Source organism: Plecotus auritus, assembly GCF_963455305.1.
Source record: "Plecotus auritus genome assembly, chromosome: 10".
NCBI classification, from domain to species: domain Eukaryota; kingdom Metazoa; phylum Chordata; class Mammalia; order Chiroptera; family Vespertilionidae; genus Plecotus; species Plecotus auritus.
Window position 1 is genome coordinate 4,214,130 of NC_137785.1, and position 19,462 is coordinate 4,233,591.

At 61.3% G+C, this 19,462-nt stretch overlaps 2 protein-coding genes across 2 annotated transcripts; one reads left to right on the forward strand and one right to left on the reverse strand.

Moving 5' to 3' along the window:
- The first annotated feature begins 2,720 nt into the window (after nucleotides 1–2,720).
- Nucleotides 2,721–4,914, forward strand: ZNF784 (zinc finger protein 784). Its single transcript, XM_080643743.1, has 2 exons — nucleotides 2,721–2,813; nucleotides 3,981–4,914. Exons 1-2 carry the CDS (start codon nucleotides 2,736–2,738, stop codon nucleotides 4,872–4,874), a joined length of 972 nt encoding a protein of 323 aa, XP_080499869.1. The 5' UTR covers nucleotides 2,721–2,735; the 3' UTR covers nucleotides 4,875–4,914.
- A 3,018-nt stretch (nucleotides 4,915–7,932) lies between these two features.
- Nucleotides 7,933–18,044, reverse strand: ZNF865 (zinc finger protein 865). The gene is made up of 2 exons (XM_080643744.1): nucleotides 17,932–18,044; nucleotides 7,933–11,574 (listed from the first exon to the last, which is right to left on the reverse strand). Exon 2 carries the CDS (start codon nucleotides 11,547–11,549, stop codon nucleotides 8,397–8,399), a length of 3,153 nt encoding a protein of 1,050 aa, XP_080499870.1. The 5' UTR covers nucleotides 11,550–11,574; nucleotides 17,932–18,044; the 3' UTR covers nucleotides 7,933–8,396.
- Nucleotides 18,045–19,462: the final 1,418 nt, after the last annotated feature.

A 19,462-nucleotide genomic window follows, 5' to 3' on the forward strand; every position in this document is an offset into this window, starting at 1 on the left:
CAGTCCGCAGGCCGATGCTCTATCCATTGAGCCAAACCAGCTAGGGCTGAATACTTTTGTATACAGAAATAGTTCATCCTATATAATAAAAGGCTAATATGCAAATTGTCCCCTCCAGAGCTCTACCAGAGACCAAGTTTGATCGCTCGCTAGGACGTGCACTGACCACCAGGGGGCAGTGCGGAACATGGCGGGTGACCAGTGGTGGCAGCGTTGAGGGAGCAAGGGAAGGAAGAGATGGGGAACCTGATCACAGGCCAGGCCTAGGGACCCTACCTGTGCACGAATTTCATGCACTGGGCCTCTAGTAATAAGATAAATAGAAGACTCCCTTTGTGCGCTAGTCAAGATAGAATAGGTTATGCTGCTAACAGCCCCCAAACTCAGTGGCTTGACACAACAAATGTGTGTGTTAAATGCTACATCTCCAAGGAGCAGATCCTCCGGGACTCGGGCTGACTGGAAACTTAACACATGGCAGACCAGTAGTTTTTTTTTAAATATATTTTATTGATATTTTACAGAGAGGAAGGGAGAGGGAGAGAGAGTTAGAAACATCGATGAGAAAGAAGCATCCATCAACTGCCTCCTGCACACTCCCCACTGGGGATATGCCCGCAACCAAGGTACATGCCCTTGACCAGAATCAAACCCGGGACCCTTGAGTCCTCAGGCCGACGCTCTAGCCACTGAACCAACCCCGTGAGGGCCGGACCAGTGGTTTTATTGCTAGCTTTACCCAGTGGCCAGATAAGTTTCTATTGAAGGAGTACAGAAAAAATGTTTTACATACATGTTAAAGTCACACTTTAAAATTAAATACCCATTGCATTTGACGTTATTTATTCCGTGTTCTTACAAGCTAATATCTTTTTTTTAAAATATATTTTATTGATTTTTTACAGAGAGGAAGGGAGAGAGATAGAGAGCTAGAAACATCGATCAGCTGCCTCCTGCACACCTCCTACTGGGGATGTGCCCGCAACCAAAGTACATGCCCTCAACTGGAATCGAACCCGGGACCCTTCAGTCGGCAGGCCGATGCTCCATCCACTGAGCCAAACCGGTTTCGGCAAGCTAATATCTTTTTGAAGCATGATACTTTGCAAAACCCTGTGTAACGTGAAGCGAGAATTCTCGTGATCCGTCCGCAATGTGTTGATTTCAACCAGCTGATCGCAAGCACAGAACGGAAGGAATGGGACGTGGTGACGGCCCCGCTGGCTCTCACTTCGAGCTTTCACTAGCTGCTCATTGGCAAACACACACACACACACACACACACACACACACACACACACACACACACACGACCACGTCTAACTGCCAAAGAAAGTGCAATTTTTAAAAAATACATTTTATTGACTTTTTACAGAGAGGAGGGGAGAGGGAGAGAAACATCGATCAGCTGCCTCCTGCACGCCCCCTACTGGGGATGAGCCCGCAACCAAGGTACATGCCCTTGACCAGAATCGAACCTGGGACCCTTCAGTCCGCAGGCCGACGCTCTATCCACTGAGCCACACCAGCTAGGGCAGGAAAGTGCAATCTTATCATGTTCCCAGAACGAGGAGAAACAGGGAATTTGGGGATGGTTGTCCTTTTTAGACATGTCCGACGCTGCACTGCCACAAGAACCGTGTAGGGGTGCCCCCACGGTCTTCCCCGTCTCTTTTCCCACTGGGTTCTCACAGCACCCGTCCGTTTCACACACGTGGCCCGGAGGAGAGTGGCACCTTCTCAGAGGTCACAGCCAGGCCGCGGAGGAGTAAGTAAGAGGGTGACGAAGAAGGGGCCAGCCCTGTCCCAGGTGCTGCCCGAAACGCCTGTCTCTTCCCAGACCTCACACCAGCCCGGGCTCTGAGCTACACCCCACGCCCCTCGGTGCGGCTGTTTGGGGAGGACGTGAAAATCTTTCCGTGTAAATTTAGCTTCACTGCGTGACCCCGAGCCACGCAGAGCAGCAGGCGACGACACAAACGTGCCATGGGAGCACCAGCAAAGGTTATTCAGTTCTGGAGAGGGTCAGCGGACAGCCAGAGCCTATTGAGCTGGTGACAAGGAGAACTCCTCTCCCGGCCGGGGTGGCTCAGGGGTTGAGCGTGGACCTAGGAACCAGGAGGTCATGGTTGGATTCCTGGTCAGGGCACAGGCCCGGGTTGTGGCGCCATCCCCAGTGTGGGGCGTGCAGGAGGCGGCCGATCAATGATTCTCTCATCACTGATGTTTCTATCTCTCTCTCCCTTTCCCTTCCTCTCTGAAATCAATTAAAATTTTTTTTAAAGAGAAATTGGCAGCCCGAACCAGTTTGGCTCAGTGGATAGAGCGTCGGCCTGTGGACTGAGGGGTCCCGGGTTCAATTCCGGTCAAGGGCATGTACCTTGGTTGCGGGCACATCCACAGTGGGGGGCGTGCAGGAGGCAGCTGATCGATGTTTCTCTCTCATCGATGTTTCTAACTCTCTATCCCTCTCCCTTCCTCTCTGTAAAAAACCAATAAAATATATTTTTTTAAAAAAAAGAGAGAGAGAGAAATTGGCAGTCCCCCAGCATCCCACGCGGGCTGTCTCCTTGTGTGTGTGTGTGGGGGGGGGGGAGGGGTGACAGGTGGGGATACTCAGGATACCTGCAAGCCCCGCCCACCCCAGTGCGCCTGCGCGGTGGCTATGACGCCAGCGCGAGCCCCACCCCCTTCCAGGGCGACCGCAGGCCAAGGGGGCGGGGCCTGGGCACAAGATGGCCGCGGAGCGCCCGGAGCCCCAGAGTCCGAGCTCAGCGGCCCGGGAGCCGCGCTCCCCGGAGCTGCCAGACCTGGTGCGAACGAGAAGGGGACCTGGGCGAGGGGCTCCCGGCGGGAGGAGGCCGCAGGGCAGGGGGCGGGGCCGGGGCGGGGCCTCTGAGGCTGGGCGGGGGAGGTGTTTAGAGCCGTGGCCTGGGGGCGGGGTTTTCTCGGGTTGAGCTGGGGGCGTGGCCTGAAGCGGAGCCTATGGTGGCGTTGGGGCGGGGCTTAGCGGGGCGGGGCCTGGAGAACATCTGGGCGGTGGATGGGTCCAGGTATTGAATTTGTCAAATTAGGGGGCGGAACCTTCAGAGGGGCGGGGCCTCCAAGAGACTGTGGGGCTAGTGGGCTGGGGTGGAGGGCTGGGAAGGTGATCTTGGGGCACCCACGCTGGCGTGGGGGTGTGATTCTCTGTTAAGGGCCTGGGTGAAGTGTCTCGAATTCCCAAGGGAGGCTGTTTGAGGGAGAAATCACTGCTCCAGGTGGCTTCGAGACCACTCTCAGGTCCCCCCACTCGGGACTGGAGAGTGAGGACATTCATTCATTCATTCATTCATTCATTCAACGGACATTTACTGAGCTGTTTACTTGGGGGTTCATAGATGGCTAGATGAGGGAGGCAGGTGAGGACTCTGCTCGCCTGCAGCTTACAGTCTGGTGGGGGAGAGAGGCGTGGAGGAGACGGATTGTGCGGAGTTCCAGAAAGGAAATAAAGACGGAGTGGGGGCGGGGGAGCTAAATTTAGACGAGAGCCGTCAGCTGCGTGCCGGCTTCTGTTTACACCGGGGCCCGCAAGATAAGCAGGAGCAGGTGGCGGTGGATATTCCTAGGCGGTCTGGGGTTTTTAAGCGCAGTTGGAGCCACGGAGCGTTTTGAGCGGGAACTGACTTGATCTGGTTTCCATTTTCAAAAGGCCATTCGGGCTGTTGGCGAGATGGGCTACAAGGAGCGGGCCAAGCCCAGAGCGCCCTTTCAGGAGCCCTTTACAGTCGAGGCCGGACATGGCTGCGTTTAACGGGCGGGGCGGAGGGTCATGGCTGGCTCATGGTCTGTCCGGGAGCGGAAGTCTTGATGGGGCTAGAGCAGGACCTAAATTGAGGGGGTACAGAGGAGATGAGGCTTTAAAGAAGTGGGGAATGTTGGGGGGGGGCCTTGAGGCAGGGTCCACAGGCTCCTCTCTTCTCCCCCCACCCCCACCCCAGGTCCTGGTGCCCGAGGACAGCAGCCCCGCCACGCCCCCGCCCGACCTCATTGAGATCCAGGTGGTGAAGGTGACAGACACCACCCTGGTGCCGGAGCCCCCGGAGCCAGGCTCTCTCCACTGTGCCTTGTGCCCAGCCGCCTTCCGTCTGGTCTCCGAGCTGCTGTTCCACGAACACGGCCACCTGGCCGGGGCCGAGGGCGGCGGGCGGGGCGCGGACCCCAGCCGGTGCCACGTGTGTGGCCACAGCTGCCCGGGCCCCGCCAGCCTCCGCGCCCACTACAGCCTGCACACGGGAGAGCGCCCGTACCGCTGCCCGCTCTGTCCCCGCGCCTTCAGGGCGCTGGCGGCCCTGCTGCGGCATCAGCTCCGGCACGGGGCGGAGCCGGGAGCCTCTCAGAGGCCCCCCGAGGCGGCAGCGGTGACGACTCGGGGACAGGGGCCCGGGGTGCCCCCGGAGCGGTCCGAGGCGGTGATGGCGGCGGCGGCGGCGGCGGGCGCGGCCGTGGGGAAGCCGTTCGCCTGCCGGTTCTGCGCCAAGCCGTTCCGCCGCTCCTCGGACATGCGCGACCACGAGCGGGTGCACACGGGCGAGCGGCCCTACCACTGCGGCGTCTGCGGCAAAGGCTTCACGCAGTCCTCGGTGCTGAGCGGCCACGCCCGCATCCACACCGGCGAGCGCCCCTTCCGCTGCGCGCTCTGCGACCGCACTTTCAACAACTCCTCCAACTTCCGCAAGCACCAGCGCACGCACTTCCACGGCCCGGGGCCCGGGCCCAGGGACGCCGGGGGCCAGCTGGCGGCGGGGGCCGAGGGGCGCGGGAGTGGCTGTGGGGCGGGAAACACGCGGGAAGAGGGGCGTGGGGAGACCATGAAGGTGAAGGTCGACCAGTAGGCTGGTCACCACGGGCGGCCGGCCGCGGGCTGCAGGGGAGGGGTCGCGTGGGACCAGGAGGCGGGTGACAGAAGAGGGGAGATTGGGGGAGAGCAGAGGGACAGCCACGTTCAGGGCTCCCACAAACCCACGGGGCAGCTCCGAGTCAGAGAAAGGCGCCAACGCAGCCCATTGGACGTCCAGCTAAATGCAAGGAACACGGGCTGAACGCCTGGCCCCCCAGCCCGCCCGCCTGCCTGTTGGGTCCAGTTTGTGCAGGACAGAGCCTGCGCCCTCCGCAGGTGGAGCCAGGGCTGAGGGGATGGGCAGATGCGGGGTCCATCCCAGTGTCCCCGGCCAGCCCTTCATCGCTGAACCCTGAACTGTCTTGGGGCCGAGGGTGGACCAGGATGGAATCCTTTGCCTACCTCACTGGCTGCACTGAACATGGGGGCCGCCATAAAGGTCCTCCATAAAGAGACTGGAATCCCCATCACCTCAAGCCAGGGGGCCCCCAAGTCATTGACTAGAGCACTTGAGCCTCCAGAATTCAGCTGACTGACCCTAAGGATCTCGGCTCCAAGAGCTGCTGTCCCTGTCCCCACGGTGCCCCCCCCTTAAACCCACCAGACTCCTCTTCGGGGGCAACTGAAATGCAGGCAGCAAACGCCCCCTCATGCTCAGCTCCTAGAGCGTTAGTCTCCGCCCACCCCCACCCAGCTCTACGGGACGCCTCAGGGTTCTCTAATCGCCACTCCCGATCTGAAGCAAACAGCTTACTGTCTGTCCTACCCCCCCCCCCCCCAGCTGCCCCAAGGCCAGCGGATGGCCAGCGCCAGGCAGCTGTGCCATGGAAGGGGGGCGAGGGGAGGACTTGGGAGCGGAGGTGGGCGGCCTCCAGTCCGATCCTATTAAAGGGCTTTCAGAAGGGTTGCTCTAGGTCCGTCTTCTGTTTGGGTTGTCTGCGCGGGGGAGGGGGGCTGGGGGTCAAGGGGCCATGCTATGGTATTGCCACCAACAGGGGGCTGCAGCGTACCTTTCCCCAAACCTCCTTAGGGCGGGGTGAACGGCATCTGGCTACGCAGAGGGGTGTGTGGTGCAGCCATGGGAGTGGGGGCCAGGGTGGCTGGCAAAACAAAGGGACCCCTGTGATCAGTATTAAGGAAGGGGAGCCCGGGTTTGCTCACACTCCTGCTCCCCAGGAGAGAGGAGGTGCCCCGTCATAACGTGAACACCACTTTCTGTTTCCCCCAAAGCAATGCCTGCATTTCCTCTGTCCCGTCACCCGGGTAGAAGGCTCGGCCTGTCACTTGAGCCTTCGCCCTCATCCCCTATCGAATCCCTTCCCAATGTCCTGCTCCCGGGCCAGTGACGTTCCTTCGGGCCCTGAATGCTCCTTTGCACCATCACTCCTCGCAGACCAAGCCAGTGAGGCCTCGCCTGGGGGTAACCCAGCAGCCGCCCAGCCTCCGGGCCCTGCCTCCACACTCCATCCCACAGCCGCGTGCCTCCCGCAGAACCACAGATCCCATCCGTCTCCAGCCCGCAGCGCCTCGCGCCTTTGAGAAGGGATCGCAGACCTGGGCGCCTGCTGGGGTGGAGGGAAATGAGGAAGGCGGCGGGTTCCAGGGGAGCTATGGAGACTGGCACTGGGGCTCAGAGCTGGGGTTGGGGGATTGGGTGCCCCATCTGCATGGCTCCTGTGCTCTGAAGGAGGCAGGCTGGGCCGGCAGCGTCTACATTTTCCAGCAGCTCATATTATGTAAAATGTTTTGATTTGCAAATGCTGGTAAACCAAGTCCACATTCTTGGGTGTGTTTTTCTTTGTGTTCAATCTATTTTTATTGATTTCAGAGAGGAAGGGAGAGGGAGAGATAGAAACATCAATGATGAGAATCATTGATTGGCTGCCAACCCAGGCATGTGTCCTGACCAGGAATCGAACTGTGACCTCCTAATGCACCGTGGGCGCTCAGCCACTGAGCCACGCCGTGGGGCTGTTTTTGTTGTCATGCATAGGCTGATCAGAATGTGTCCGGGGCTTGGACCAGGCTGGCATTGGCCAGCTTCCAGAGCCTGGGGTCATCCGAGCTCCTTCAGGATCACCTTCCCACACCCCAGCCCTCCCACATGATCTAATCTATTGGAAACTCTCCAGGATGGCGAGGTTTGGCCAGACACGCTAACCCCGTCCCCTGGCATCCTTGGCCCGCGGCACCTGGCTTCATGTCATGGCTCAGGAGTCGCTTTCTCCGCCCGGAAGCTGGTTTGGCCCTTGAGTCTGGCCAGGTGACTCCTCCATGCTCCCTCGGCCCGTGTCTGTTTCAGTGTGCCCCTCCACATCCGGGTGACTGCTGAGCCCGGGACACGGGGTCTTCGGCATCACAGCATGGTGGCCACACTGGGCGGCTGCCTTTGTGTGTGTGGGGGGGGGGGGGGGAGGGGGGTGTCAAACTAGACTCGCCCGGGCAGGCTGTGCCCCTGACCGGCTTTGTCTTCGTCCCACATGGAGGCGCGTGGGGCTGCAGGGCCAGCTCGGCCCGACCCCGCCAGCTGTCCTTGGAGACCCCTCCTCCAGGACCTCAGCCGCATCCTCTGACAAATGGAAAACCACGTTGCACATCTCACTATCCTGAGGACCCCAACAAGGGCTGTGACGGGCTTTTGGAACGCCCCCACATTATCCTGGAGAGGCAGGCGCTGTGAGCAACCTGCGACTCCACACGGGGCCAGAACACGCAATGGCCGGCCGGACTTTTCTCCCGTCTCTCCCGGGGACCAGGGGCTGTGTTTCCCGGCGCCGGGCACACGGGGCTGCGGGCACTGCTGGCTGTGAACAGATGCGATGGCCCCTGGAAGGGGAAGGAGTCTGGGCAGGCTGGCATTTCCCGAGAGCGACTTACCTGTCTTGGATGTGGTGATCCCTCAGTAATACCAGGGGGTGAGGAAGGGCAGAGGGCGCGGGGCGAGGTGAAGGACGTGGGAGAATCAAAGTCCCGGGGAAGCGAGTGTTCTCACCCTTCCCTTTGCCAGCCCTGAACCCCGGCTCCCCGAGGTGAGGAAGGACTCCGCTACCCTGGTGATACGTTTATTCTCTCTGCTCTGTACAAGCCGCGTCTGCCACCCCACCCCCCACCCCACAATCCGAAAGGGCACCCAGGCCCCCTTGCGCCCTCCCCACTCCGCTCAAATCCCACTGTCCAGCCGGAAACCAGGGGAAGGGGAAGGGCAGCGCCTGCCCGCCTCCACCGGAGCTTGTGGGGGACAGAGCGCTGCTGGGCGGGCTGATGGGGGTTACAAAACGGGTCAGACGAGGATCAAGTTCAGTGTCAGATGGGATGGGAGGAGGGCCAGAGGGGTCCAGGGTGGGAGTGACTCAGCCTGGGGTTTGTACAGCACGGGCCTGGAAGGAGGCCAGGCTGCCTGAAGTTCTGAAGGATGGAGGGAGAAACAGCGCGGAGGGGGCAGTCTGCCCGGCGGCCGCGGAGGGGCGCGTCCGGAAGGGGACATCTGAGTGCAGTGGCACCTGGGAAGCCACCCAGGTCAGGCCTCCTTCCCGGCCAAGGTGCCGGCCCCTGCTCCAGGCCCCGCCAGGCCCTCGGCCTTGTGCGCCAGGCGGTGTTTTTTGAGGCCATAGGTGTTGGAGAAGCCCTCGCCGCAGGAGGAGCAGCGGAAGGGCCTGCCGCCCTGGTGGGCCGCAAGGTGCTTGCGGAAGTAGCCGGGATCCTTGAAGGCCTTGAGGCAGGCGGGGCAGCGCAGCTCGGGCCGCGGGGGCTCGTGCGCACGCTGGTGGCGCAGCACGGAGCTCAGGTAGAAGAAGCCCTTGCCGCAGTGCTCGCAGCGGTAGGCGCGCTCGCCCAGGTGCAGCCGCTGGTGCTCCAGCAGGTTGGAGCGGTAGCGGAAGGTCTTGCCGCAGGCCCCGCAGCGCTGCGGCCGCGCCACGGCGTGCAGCCGCCGGTGCTCCGCCAGGCTGGACGACTGCGCGAAGCGCTTGGCGCACACGCCGCACTTGAAGGCCCGCTCGCCGGTGTGCACCACGCGGTGCTGCCGCAGGTACCAGGAGCGCAGGAAGCCTCGGCCGCACACGCCACACCGGTAGGGCCGCTGCTCCGTGTGGCAGCGCTGGTGGCGCATGAGCAGGGCCGCCTCCCAGAAGCGCTTGCCGCACACTGGGCAGCGGAAGCCGCGCTTCTGCCGGTGGCTGCGCCGGTGCAGGAGCAGGTCGTAGGCGCCAGCGAAGCTCTGGCCGCAGAGCCCGCAGCCCAGGGTCCGCCGCACCAGGTGCACGTACTTGTGAGTGACCAGGCCCAGGAAGTGCTTGAAGCTCTGGCCGCAAGTGGCGCAGCTGAAGCGCTCGGGGCCGGAGCTGGCACCCCCAGCGCCCCCGGCCCCCGCCGTGCTGCCAGCGTCATCGCCCCCGGACACCCCTGCCAGCGCCGCCACGGCCGCCCCCACCTCCCCGGCCAGCCCGTTGTCCAGCATGCTGGCTGCCTCGGCGGCGCCGCCGGAGCCGTCCGCGGGCTGCTGGCCGCTGGATGCTGGCGGGAGCAGGCGCTCGGGGGCGGCCTGGTGGACCAGCTTGTGCCACATGAGGTTCTCAATGAAGCCGAAGGTCTTGCCGCAGGCGTCGCAGCCGTAGGGCTTTTCCGTCATGTGGGCTTCTTTATGGCTCATGACGTGGAAGAGATCGGGGAAGTGCTCGCCGCAGTCCGAGCAGGCGTAGCTCAGGCCCTCGGCGGCCCCTGCGGCTGAGGCCGCAGAGCCCGGGCCACAGGCCCCGGGCGCGCCCTGGGCAGCGGGGAGGCCGGCGGCCCCGGCCAGGGCGCAGGGCAGCTGCAGCCGGTGCACCTGGCGGTGGCGCGTCAGGCTCTGCGGGTAGCCGAACACCTTGCCGCACAGCTCGCACTTGTAGGGGCGCTCGCGGGTGTGCACCACGTGGTGCTTGCTCAGGTGGAAGGACTCCCGGAAGCGCTTCCCGCACACCGGGCACTGGTGCGGCTTCTCGCCCGTGTGGATGCGCTCGTGGCGCTTCAGGGTCTCGCGGCGCCCGAAGCCACGCCCGCAGATGCCGCAGCAGAAGGTCTTTCCGGGGCCACTGGCGGCCGTGCCAGCCGCCCCGCTGGTCCCTGCGCCGAGCAGCAGAGGGTGCGCGCCCAGGAGCGGCACGGGCACGGCCCCGTACACCACGGCCGCTGCGGCCGCCGCCGCCTTCTCGGTGTCTGTGGCGGGGGCGTCGGGCGGCAGCAGGTAGGGGCCCGGGGGAAAGGCGGGCGCGGGCTGCGAAACAGCAGCCGCCGAATCCTTGGGCGCATCTGCCACCCCGCCAGGGGCGACGGGCGGTGCGTGCGCGGCCTTGTGGCGGAGCAGGCTCTGCGGCGCCGAATAGGACTTGCCGCACAGGTCGCAGGGGTACACGGGCCGGGGCCCCGCAGCGCCCGCGTGCGCCGCCTGGTGCTTGAGCAGGTAGGCGGCATCGCGGAAGGCCTTGCCGCACACCCCGCAGGGCAGGCGCAGCAGGTCGGCCGAGTGCGTCTTCACGTGGCGCTTGAGGCTCTCCCTGCGGTTGAAGCTCTTGCTGCACACGGAGCACGAGAAGGGCTTCTCGCCCGTGTGGATGATCTGGTGCTGGTGCAGGTGGCTGGGCTTCTTGAAGACTTTCCAGCAGAGCGGGCAGGCGAACGGGCCCTCGCCGCCACCCGCCGCCGGAGCGGGAGGGGGCGCCCCCACGCCTGCCGGTGCGCCAGGGACTGCGTTTCCGTCCACGGAGGAGGCAGCGGGGGCGGTGGGCGTGGGCGGAGGGCCAGCAGGGATCGAGGGGGGGACACCGGCGGCGGGCGGAGCGGGCAGACCCAACGGCGGAAGGGCCACACCCGGCTGCGGTGGGACCCCGGTGGCGGGCGGAGCGTCCTTGTGGCAGCGGCGGTGGCGGATGAGGCTGGAGACGTGGTTGTAGGTGCGGCCGCAGACACCGCACTCGTAGGGCCGCTCGCCCGAGTGGACCAGCATGTGCTGCACCAGGTGCGAGGACTGCTTGAAGGACTTCTGGCACACGCCGCACGGGAAGCGCCGCTCCATCAGGTACTTCAGCCTCCGGAAGTAGCCCTTGTCGTCCTTGGTGGGGTCGCAGGGCGCCCCCGCGACGGGTCCCGGCGGGGTCTGTGCAGGGGCGGGGAGCGGCCCGGGGGTCCCGGTGGCAGTGGCCAACCCGGGCGTCACCCCTGGCCCCGATGCGGGTCCTCCCCGTTTCAGGTTCCCAAACAGGTGCTGGTGTCCCGAGAGGTCCACAATGCCCCACTGCGGGGCGGGGAAGGCGGCGTCAAAGAGGGGGGGCGGGGGCGCCCCGAAGGCGGGCGGCAGGGGTGGGTCAGGCTTCTTGGCTTGGGAGGAGGTCGAGGATGAGGAGGAAGAGGAAGAGGAGGAGGAGGAGGAGGAAGGCGTCTCGGCCTTGGGCTTGAAGGCGGCCTGCGGCGGGTAGTCGTACTGGGGCGGGGGCTGCGGCGGCGGCTGCGGCGGGGGCCCGGGGGTGCAGGGCAGGGCGGCCACCGCCTTGGCGTGCTCCCCGTACAGCTCCATGGGCTCGAAGCGCTGGTGGTTGAGGAACTCCAGGAAGTCAAAGGGGTAGCTCTGGAAGTGCACCCCGTCCTCGCCCCCGATGCCTCCGCCCCCCGCGCCGCTGCCTGCTGCGTTTGCCTCCATCTCAGCCGGGTGGGGGATGCGAGACCTTGCGGAGAAAAGGGTGCAGCTGAGCAAGCAGGCAGGCGCGGGGTCTCCACCCACAAAGGGGTGTGTGCACTGAGGCTCACACCCACCCCACCTTCTCCGTCCCCCACACCCTGTATCCCCAGGACTGCGGCAGGCCCCTATGTTCTCTCCTGCCCAGACCCTAATCCTCCCAGCGCCTCTGGCCTCAATCCCCTTTGCAAACACGCAGGCCTCTGCTCTGTCGCAGCCCGCCCCACCCCGCCCGCCCGGCCGGCCGGTCCTCTGTTCTCAGGCCCCTCTGGTTCTGACCAATCATAACAATCGTTACTATCAGATTGGTTAAGGGGGTGCCTCCGGGGCCAGACCTGAACCTAGGCTGTGTGACCACGGGCCATTCCTGAACCTCTCTGTGCCTAGATTTCCACATTCGCAAGTGAAGGTGACCAAGCACAGTCCCACTTCCGGGGGCTGCTGGGGGCACCCAGGAACCAACAGCCACAAGCCGCTCATGGCTGGTCCCGGCACCTGAGCTCGGTAACTGGGAGGCAGTGTATTGTCATCGCTGGCGCTGCTGGTGGGACAGACTCAGCACAAGCCAGAGAACTGGGATGGAGACGGTGTCGGGCAAGCAGGGACACAGGGGGCTGGCAGAGAGGGAGGGCAGCCTGGCGCCGGGAAACACAGCCGGAGAGGGTTCAGCTCCCATCTCCTCCCCACTCTCCCCACTTCTGAAGGGGCGGTAGCCCCTAGAGCGCAGGGGGCGTAAGGGGGCTGACACAGCACTGATTGGCAGGGCGCACTAGGTCCCCAGAGCTGTTTCTACGTCAGTGACGTCACTCACCTGGGCGGAGCCTGCGTCAGCCGCTCAGAGAACCCCTTCCTGCCCCCTCCAAGTGGCGGCCATTCTCTGGGTACCACCTTTACAAGACTTTTCATTCTAGACTGCAGCCGTCCATGTCTGCCTTCGTCTTCCCCCCACCCCCAGCTCCTACAATTGATCCCTGAGCCTCGGCCCCACCCCAGGGCCCGGGCAAACACCTCCGCCAAGCAGGGCGAGCCAGCAGGAGAAGCTCCCAAGGTCTGGCCAGCTTCTCGACCACCTGCGCTGGGACCTAGCTCTGAGCCTTGGCCCGAGGTAGGAGTCAGTGGGCCCACCAAGGGCAGGGCCTGACCATCCATCATCCGCTGGCCCTCCCCCCTCAGGTGAAAGGTGAGTACCTCCTCCACCCCCCACCCCCCGCCCCCCACTCCCCGGAGGTGGTATTTTTAGCCGCCAGCTCTGGGTGTCCCTGGAGGAGACCCAGCATCCCATGTCCTTCACACCCTCTGGCTCGGCTCATCGCCGGAAGGAGCAAAGGCGTGGCTGGCGTGGGAGCAGAAGCCTGGGGTGGAACCTCAGTGGGGAGACAGGGCTGGAGTGGCAGGGGGGCGCGGAGGAAGCAGGGGGGAGAGGGGCGCAGAGAGGAGGGGCGGGAGGGGAGGGGTCTTGGGGAGGAAGCCACTGCTGGGCTCACCTCCATCAGAGGGCCTCACTAACAGCTGCGCTGACTGGGCACTTCCTCCGGCCCCCCGCCCTTCTGAGCAGGTCGTGCAGGGGAACTCACGGAACCCCCACAACCCTACAGGACTCTGACACAGGGACCACGGCTGTCCCCACCTGACAAATGAGGAGACAAGGCCTCGAGCGGTCAAATGGCTTGTCTGAGGTCCCAGAGTGAGTCTGTGACTCGACCCACTCCCTCCTCCCGTAGGGTTGGTTCCCGGGGCGGAGGACGTTAGGGGTGGAATGGGGGAGAAGGGGGGAGAGCCCTTATTTGGGGGTGTTCTCTGGATTACGTGGGAGAGGGAGGTGGGCGCCATCCTGAGCAGACAGAACAGTGATGTGGTGAGCCTGTGCCCTCTGCCCCGTATCTCAACACTCTCTCCTGCCTCCGTCAGGTCTCTGCTCTGATGTCACCTCCACCTCAGCACTTGCTTTCTAGCCCCTTGTCCCGCTGCATTTTTAAAAAAAATATATTTTATTGATTTCTTACAGAGAGGAAGGGAGAGGTATAGAGAGTTAGAAACATCGATGAGAGAGAAACATCAATCAGCCGCCTCCTGCACACCCCCTACTGGGGATGTGCCCGCAACCAAGGTACATGCCCTTGACTGGAATCGAACCTGGGACCCTTGAGTCTGCAGGCTGACGCTCTATCCACTGAGCCAAACCAGCTAGGGCATCCCACTGCATTTTATCATCGTGGTCATTGCCACCGATTTACGGTGCCTATTTCATTTGCCGTGTTTCCTGTCTGGCCTTCACACCTAACAGCAAGGACTGGCCTGCCTTGTTCGCCACTGCGCCTGGCACCTAGCACCGTGTGGGTGCTCCATAAATATCTGCTGATACGTGGGAATGAAACAGCACCCTCCTAAGTCACCAGTGAGTCCATGAAGAAGTCACTAGGGAAGTTAGGTGCATGGAAACACTACATACTTAGAGGATGCAGCTAAAGCAGTGCTCAGAGGTAAATTTATAGCTGTAAATGCCTACATTGATACGTATTTGTTGAATGAGTGAAAGGATGACTCTAAGGAGACCAGAATTCCCTCATAAAGGGAGGGGAACATTTAGCAGCATCTGAGCTGACATGGAGGTGGGTCCCCAGGAGAAGGAATCAAGGGATGGTGATGTTCTGAGGGCAAGTGGGCAGATGTTGAAGGGCTGCGGGTCAGAGAGGAGCAGGGGGTGTTCCTGGGGGACAGAACTGACGAGGCTCATGATTATTCCACTGGGAAATAAGAGACATTTCCACTTTCAGGGCACCCAAGAGTTACTACTTTCCCCTTTCCTTTCCCTTCCCCTTCCCTTCCTTTCCTTTCCTTTCCTTTCCTTCCTTTTCCATGGAGCCTTATTTATTTTGTTAATCCTCACCCAAGGATATTTTTCCATCAATTTTTAGAGAGAGTGGAAGGGAGGGGGAGAAACACACAGAGAGAAACATCGATGTGGGAGGGACATATCGGCCGGTTGCCTCCTCCACTCTCCCGACCAGGGCCGAGGATCGAGCCTACAACCGAAGTACATGCCCCTGCCCAGAACTGAACCCGGGACCCTTGGGTCTGCGGCTGACACTCTCTCCACGGAGCCAAACCGGCTAGGGCACGCTGGTGACTCTCTAAGGGGAGCTGTATCAGGGGAGGGTTCCTGCAGAGGGATGGTGAGGGAAGGGGCTCAGGCAGCAGTAGTTCCATGGCAACCACAGTCACAGTCACACAGCTCATGTTTACTGTTTGGCCAGATGGATAGGAACCATCACCTGGCTATGTCACAGTCCTGGTCCCACTCTCTAAGTGGGGAAACTGAGGAAAGGGGCGGTTGTGTCCCATGGTCAGATAGCCAGGAAAGGGGAAAGCAGGTTTGGATTCCAAGTCTCGTTGATGCCAAGGCCTGGGGGCCACGCCCCTGCAACAAGCTGCCTTATGACAACATACTAGTCTGCCTAATAAAAAAGTAACATGCTAACTGACCGTACCTTCGTGACACCTACCAGCCAATCAGGAGTGGGTATGCAAATTAACCCAACAAAGATGGCGGGTTAATTTGCATTCACAGGCACCAGTGGCTGGGGGCAGGGTGGGATGCTTGCATCGTTGCCATGGCGACGCAGGCGTTCCACACCACCCCAGCCGCTTAGGGCTTCTGGGCAGCGACCAAAGGTGGAAAGGCGGCTTGGCTCCGGGCCGGAGCGGGAAGGCGCTTCCGGCAGCCGGGGGGGTGGGGGGGGAAAAGAGGCCCATTCTTGCACGAATCTTCGTGCATCGGGCCTCTAGTTTGTTAGTAATGATAACGGTAACATCTAGTAGCATGTGACACTGAATGAGAGCTCTCTACACACCAAGTACATGTCTAAGTCCTTTAGAGTGTCCACTCAGTGAATCTTCCTAATAATCCTAGCAATGGTTCCAACTGTGAACTGTTTCACAGTGGGGGAGGCCAAGGGCTGGAGAGGTCAACGGATCTCCTGAGGTCACGCCACTCACAGGTCGCAGGGCCAGGATTACAGCGGGGCTGCAGGGCGGCTCCTCCCCACGACATGCTGCCGTTCAATACGGCTTCCAGATGAGATCCCATCCACCTCACACGGCAGACACGCTGTCTCAGCCACTTCCCCGGATCTGTCCCGGACCAGCCACCGGCAGTTACCGAATGCCAACAAGCATTTGGAGGCGTCTTGTGTGGCTGTCTCAACTGAACTTCAGGACAGACTCACAAGGTCATTCGTAGGCAGGAGCCCCAAGGCCAAACCACGTCCCTCCTCTGCTGAACCCCTGCAGGGACCCCATGTCACTCACAGGCCCTGTGGTGACCTGCACAGCCCCAGCCTCCCGGCTGCCCCTGCAGTGTGCCAGCTGCATGCCCGCCCCGGGCCTTCGCACTGGCTGCCGCTTCTGCCCGGAACGCTCTGACTCCCTCCCTAACCACCTGCACATCTTCGCTCCACTGTCATCTTCCCAGTGAGCCTCTCCATGACCCCTGGAACCTGTCGCCGGGGCCAGCAGCCCCGCTCTCCCGGCTGCACTTCTCTCCCTGACACACACTAATAACCGTGCCCTCTGCTTGTCTGTCTTGGGGTGGCCTCCCCCTCTAGAGGGGGGGCTCCATGCACACAGGATGTTTACTGAGTTCTGGTCACTGCTCTGTCCCCAGGACCCAGCACAGTGCCTGTCTCCAAAAATACTTGTTAAATAAGTGAGAACGAGGCTGGAAGAAGGGGGAGCGGTTTAAACGCTCAGCCACATGAACACCAGTGGCGCCCAGAGTTCAGCCGTTAACCGTTCCCTCTTGCGGGGAGGAGCTCAGAGCAATGCCCAGGGTGGGCCACAGTGGTCCTAGAGGAGCAGAAACTTTTCGGAAGGACAAGATGATGACAGGAAATTTTTGAAAGAGGCCTCCTTACCATCTTCTAACACCACAGTCCCTGTAACACCAGGCCCTGATCCTGCTGTAGTTCCTCCACACGGGTGTGTTTTATAACCGTCTACCCCATGAACCAGCACATGCACCCCGTGAGGACAAGGGGTCCTGTCTAGTTCTCTGTGGCATACCCAGTGTGCATGCAGTAGGTGCTCATTAAACAGCTGTTGCACAAACCAATGAAATGCATCCTGGGCTTGGTAGAGCGGACAAAGGCCAAATAACGGATCACAATGCCCTCACCTCCATGGCCCTCTAAGATCACACATCCTCTCTCCTCGCTCCCACCTCAGGGGCCCCTCCGGCCACTCCCCCACTCTCCACAATCACGCCCGCTCAGGACCCTTGGCTTCTCTTCCCTCTGCCTACAACCAACCCACAAAGCCGTGCTCATTCAGGCTGCCGCTCGGAAGCAGCTACCAGGCTCTCAGAAAGCACAGCTGGACAACTGATCGCGCTCGTTACTTGTTTTTGATGTCTCAACTGGACAGTAAAACCGACAGAAAGGAAGACTGCATCCCCCTCCTTCGCGGCTGTATGGGACCCAGAACCGAGCACATCCGTTCAGGGAGGATGGAGTGAACGGATGCCTGGGGAGGGGAGCTCCCGCCCAGGGAGACTGGGGGCCTCCTCCCGGGGGTCCAGGAGGATGGAGTAAGAGCTGGCTGAGAGCGGACAGATTAGGACGAGGCCTCTCGGCGGGGCGCTGCCCTGTGGGACAAGGACCAACCACAAGACCTGACCCGGAGAAGGATGGGTGTGAGCCCGGGCTATGCCTACCTGAGGAGGGAGGCTGTGGGTGTGGGAACACGCCTCTAGAGGGAGCTGTTCAATGCCGACAGGGTCTGGGGGTGTTGAAAGGGGTATTTTCCCGGGGAATTACTGGGGAGGGCGGTGCAAAAGATAAAAAAAGCATTCTTGGCTGCTGACCAGAAGAGAGAGTATTTTTACACCAGCGAAGGGGGCGTTGAGCGGGGGAGGTTAGGAGTTTTGGGAGCTGTGTGTGGGGGCAGAGATAATGGGGGGGCATCCCGTTATGAAGCACAAATGCAACCCTCTTTGGTGGCAACCTATAGGGTCTACTAAAGGAGGGTTCAGGGGTAGCTGGTCTGCCTGGGGAAGGCAACACTGGTGGCATTTGGGGGGCTGTCCTGGAGGAGGCAATGCCGGGGGGCTACGCAGAAGGAATCCTATGAGAAAGCGGTTTGGGGGAGCGACACGAAAGAGGGCGCTTTGGCCGCCGTCCTAGGTAGGAGCGTCAATGAGGCAGATATGTGGGTGCTCTTATGGGGGACCCTGGCGAGGGCCCCGCGCGAGCAGCACTGATGGGGACGTTCTGAGGACCAGAACGGGCCTGGGCGGGACCCCCCGCCCCCGCTGTCCCCGGGCCTCCAGGCCACGCGACCCGTCACTCACCGGCGCCGGGGGTCTCCGCCGGGAGGAGGCCGAGGAGGCGGAGGAGGCGCCGCTGCTCTGGGGAGACCCGAGGGCCTGACCGGAAGTGCCGCCTCCTCCCCCTCCCCGGCAGCCCCGCGCCGCCCGCCTGCCCGTCCGCCCGGAAACGGAAGTCGCGTTCGTCTCGGAGGCGCCGGCGTGGAGGAGCTAAAAGAGGAGGCGGCGGCGGCGGCGGCCGGGAGAGGAAAGTGCGCTTGCGCGCTGGCCAGGGGGCGGAGGGGGCGCAGGCCGGGGAAGCCTAGCCCACTTCCGGTGAGCGACCTGAGCAAGTGCGCCTGCGCTGTGAGCGCCCGCTACTTAGGGCACCGCCCACATCTCCGGTCATTGGGTTAAACCACGCCCACCGCACAAATCTCACGCTTAAGCCCCGCCCCCGAGCTGAATCAATTTTTTCCGAGCTTAATTATAATAAGCCCCCAACGTCTCAGAATGCGTCCTCCTTGCCTTGGTCCCCCTAATTTTGTCCAGTTCATCCCCACCTCCAAGACCCTGCTCCCTAGAAGCCCACCTCTTCCTCTTAAGCTCCGCCCTCACGGCTTCTTAGGCCAAATCACGCCCTTACTGAAGCCCCGCCCTCCACCCCCTAGCATATAAACTCCATCTCTCTCACAATTTCAATGTGATCTTTGTGCTTCCCACCTTTTCTAAAGCATTCCCTTAAACCGGTGGTTCTCAAGTTGTGGTCCAAAATCCAGCAGCAGCGGCATCACCCGGGGAATGGTTAGAAATGGAAAGTCTCGGGTCCCCTGCTCCAGAAGTTCTGAACCAGAAACCCTGGGTGTAGGAACTTCCAGTTATAAAATACATAAGTCACAGTGAGGTCAGGTACAGAATAGGGAATACAGTCAATAATACCGTGATAGCTTCGTATGGTGACAGATGGTAACTACTCATCGTGGTCATTTCATAATGTATAGAAATACCGCTGTTATGGACCTGACACTATTGAGCAGGCGTCCTCAAACTACGGCCCGCGGGCCACATGCGGCCCGCCAAGGACATGTATCCGGCCCACCGGGTGCCGCTGCCTGTCTTGCTTAGCAGCCGACTTGTCCCGGGCCCGCAGTGCGCATAGGAATTTATTCATAGTTATTTTTTTTTTAAACTATAGTCCGGCCCTCCAATGGTCTGAGGGACAGTGAACTGGCCCCCTGTTTAAAAAGTTTGAGGACCCCTGCGAGTGTATGTCAACTATAATTGTACTAAAAAATAAAATGAGCTGAAACCGGTTTGGCTCAGTGGATAGAGCGTCGGCCTGTGGACTGAAAGGTCCCAGGTTCGATTCCGGTCAAAGGCATGTACCTTGGTTGCGGGCACATCCTCGGTGGGAGGTGTGCAGGAGGCAGCTGATTGATGTTTCTCTCTCATTGATGTTTCTAGCTCTCTATCCCTCTCCCTTCCTCTCTGTGAAATATCAATAAAATATATTTAAAAAATAAAATGAAATACCCTTCAGGTAGTTCTGATGCAGGCTGAAGTCAGAACCACAGCT

Coding starts and splice junctions, on each gene's coding strand:
- ZNF784 (XM_080643743.1), top strand. CDS start 2,736: ATGGCCGCGGAGCGCCCGGAGCCCCAGAGTCCGAGCTCAGCGGCCCGG. Junction 2,814..3,980: donor CCCCGGAGCTGCCAGACCTG/GTGCGAACGAGA, acceptor CCCCCACCCCAG/GTCCTGGTGCCCGAGGACAG.
- ZNF865 (XM_080643744.1), bottom strand. CDS start 11,549: ATGGAGGCAAACGCAGCAGGCAGCGGCGCGGGGGGCGGAGGCATCGGG.